The sequence below is a fragment of the Nematolebias whitei genome, chromosome 11 (genome assembly GCF_014905685.2).
Source record: "Nematolebias whitei isolate Nwh7 chromosome 11, NemWhi1, whole genome shotgun sequence".
Classification (NCBI taxonomy): Eukaryota; Metazoa; Chordata; class Actinopteri; order Cyprinodontiformes; family Rivulidae; genus Nematolebias; species Nematolebias whitei.
This window is the reverse complement of record NC_056508.1, coordinates 2,582,996-2,586,216: the sequence shown is the minus strand read 5'-3', so window position 1 is coordinate 2,586,216 and position 3,221 is coordinate 2,582,996. Positions and strand designations below refer to the sequence as shown.

Genomic DNA, 3,221 nt, shown 5'->3' with positions numbered 1-3,221 from the left:
TTGCATGAGGATTAAAAGTAATCATTGTTACTGTTTTCACAGTTAATTAAAAATGATTAGTTCACTGTAACATCTAAAATGTTTGAACTAAAACACTTTGATTATCAACATTTGTAAAATAGTAATGATAATAAAAAAGAGTGTTCTTTCACTTGAATTTTCAAGAAAGAAAGTCTCAGGATGGTCAACCTGTATTTCTGGATTCAAATCAATGAAATGACAGTTTCTGTCCCACAAGGTTCTTAAGGTCAAGGGTTTTGACCTTAGGCTTAGTTCACTACAAGTTCCATCCATTTATTTGAGATAAATTGTCTTTTCAACATTTTAATCGCTGTTATTTTGTTATTTTGACTAATTAGTGCCGTGGTTTTGATACATGATGTAATACACATCAAACGTTTCACTCGCTTTTTTTTTTTTACTGTAAGCTTATTTATTACATCTGAAATGTTGTGCACTGTAATGTATGCAGGAGTTCTGACACAGCAGTTGTGCACGTGTCCTGCAGAGCTGTCTGGAGACGCTGTGCGTAAAACACCTGTCTCAGGGCGCACAGCTGGAGGAGGATGAAGACGCTCCCCGCGGGACATGCAGTCCGTGTCTCTGCTAGAGGAGCGTGGCGCGGTCACAACATCCACTCGTACTTTTAATAAATAATCAAAATAAAAATGCGCAATGACTTTGGACTTTTCGGGGCGGAGTTGGTGGATCTGAGCGGTCAAAATGAGTTCCAGGATCTTGTTCTGACAGGATCCGGCTCACATGAACCACTGTCTGAATATAAAAATCAAGAGCTGTTCATAACGTGTAATACGTGTAGAACGGGATGTGAACCGGAGCTTGAACCATCACACCAGATGTTTAAAACTCCGCCTGTCAACTCGAAGCAGTCAGCTGACTCTGAATGAAGCAGTGAAGCGGTTCACACGTCATCAGTGACGTCACATGAAGCACGCTCCGGCCCACTGCTTCACCGTAACTACCCTGTCGAGTTTGAAGCGTGCTTTGAAGCTTCGTGTTGGAGGGAACTTCACTACTAATTAGACTTCACCGTACGGGAGTGTGTGAAGAATGAACAGGGGAGGGAGTTCGTTTCATTTCTATTTCTGTAACACACTTGAGTTCAAACTGGTTTAAAAGTATCTGTTTTCTTAGACTCTTGGGGGTGGACAGAGCTAAAAGTTTCCAGCCAGTATACGTGCTCTTGATGATCACCTGGCTACGTGTGAGAGACAACATGTCCGTGTGGTCCAGGCTCTGGTAGAACTCTAGAATGAGTGAAAGTGAACACAAGAGTGACGTGAGTCCATGAGGTTTCCTGCACCAGGAGCATTTCATCACAGCTTACGGTTTCAAGCTGTGTGAGGAAACTGAAACACAGTTAAGCTCATACATACGTCATGCCTGACACATGATCAAAACAGCTTCTCTCCAGCGTAAACTGTGAAGTTACATATAAATATTTCATCACATGTAAGCGCACGTGTGCGAGGAGCACTTGTGTTGTCAGAGAGAAGAGTGTGACTGGTCGTGCACGAGCCCAGCTGCCTTTAAAGCCTTCAAACTTCTGTGAAGTATAACTAATAATCATGTGATCGATAATAAGCACAAAGAAACTTTATTTAGTAATTCAGTTCACAACTCATTCATTCATAAAATATACTAGAGGTTTTATCTGTTGCGTGCTACAGGAAACCTAATGCACTGGTTTGCTTCCAGTGAGCGCGACACTAACCAGGAGCTATTGTGACGACTCTGATGCCCAGTGGTGCCAAATCCCGAGCAATGGGGAGGGTCATTCCAACGATGCCGCCCTTTGAAGCAGAATATGCTGCTTGTCCCATCTTCAAAGACAAAAACTGAATAAATTAAAGCTGAAACAGATCCACTGCGTCTCCTCTGCTCCATGGAACATTACCTGTCCGTCAAAAGCTGCCACGCTGGCAGTGTTAATAATGCAACCTCTGTGTCCATCGGCATCCGGCTCATTGTTCTTCATCTCCCCCACAGCGAGGCGGATCACGTTAAAGCTTCCTGCGATGTTCACCTACAGGACACAACTCACGTCAGGTGGGACTTTGTGACAGGGCCGGTTCACGCTCTTCTTCTTACATTGATCACACGCTGGAAGTCCTCCAGACTGTGAGGGATGTCCTTATTGACGTTGTATGTTTTAATAGCCACAGCAACGCCGGCACAGTTCACCGCAACGTCTAATCTGCCGAACTTCTCTCTGGCCAGAGACACTGCTGACTGCACATCTGCCTCTGATGTCACCTGCACGCAACACAAGTCTTTAAACAAGGACAGACATTTATTCACCAGCTTTCTGCAGTCCAGCATATATACATACATACAGTGAGGACAAAGTTCTGGCATGAGTTGGGATTTAAAGCAGACACGACAAATTTAAAGGATCAAATATGATCAAGAACTATTTTTTCATTCAACCTTTATTTATACAAGTTAATCCCATTGAGCCTCGAAGACTCATTTACAAGAGAGACCTGATTTAACAAAGAATGATGACTGTATGTACTGTATAAAATACTTTCTAATGATGTTACAAGTATCATGATATAAGTTGTTTGTTGTGGTTTCTCGGTTTTGTCTTGTCTTTCTCTTTCCACAGGTCTAGAGTCAGACTTCAATGATGTTGATTTGTGTTCTCTTTATCCCTCTCTCTCTCCTCTGTTCCTATCTCCTTCTTTACATTTTAACTCTTCTCTCACTTTTCTGCTTTGTTTTCTTCTTTGTTTTCCGTCCCCGTGTCCATTACATCTGAAACAAACCCAAAGCAAATTCTAATAAAATTTAATTTATATATCAAGCAGAGCATTAAGACCAGCCATGATGCTCTGCTTGTGAAAGTAAATCTGTTGGACATCACTTTGACACTCACACAATAATTCTGAGTGTCACAATGATGGACAGGACATATATATATATATATATATATATATATATATATATACATATATATACATATATATACATATATATACATATATATACATATTTACATATATATACATATACATATACATACATACATATACATATACATACATATGCATATATATACATATATATGCATATGTATGTATATGTATGTGTATATATGTATATATATGCATATATATACATATATATGCACATACATACATATATATGCATATACATACATACATACATATACATACATATATATATACATACAT

General features: G+C 39.7%; 1 protein-coding gene across 1 annotated transcript; it reads right to left on the bottom strand.

Moving 5' to 3' along the window:
• Positions 1–1,735: 1,735 nt before the first annotated feature.
• hsd17b10 (hydroxysteroid (17-beta) dehydrogenase 10) lies at positions 1,736–2,277 on the bottom strand (the record flags this gene model as incomplete). The annotated part of the gene is given in 3 exon segments (XM_037683860.1): positions 1,736–1,844; positions 1,919–2,047; positions 2,113–2,277. Coding segments are annotated over 3 exon segments (403 nt in total), but the record flags the coding sequence as incomplete, so codon positions are not given.
• Between the last annotated feature and the right edge of the window lie 944 nt (positions 2,278–3,221).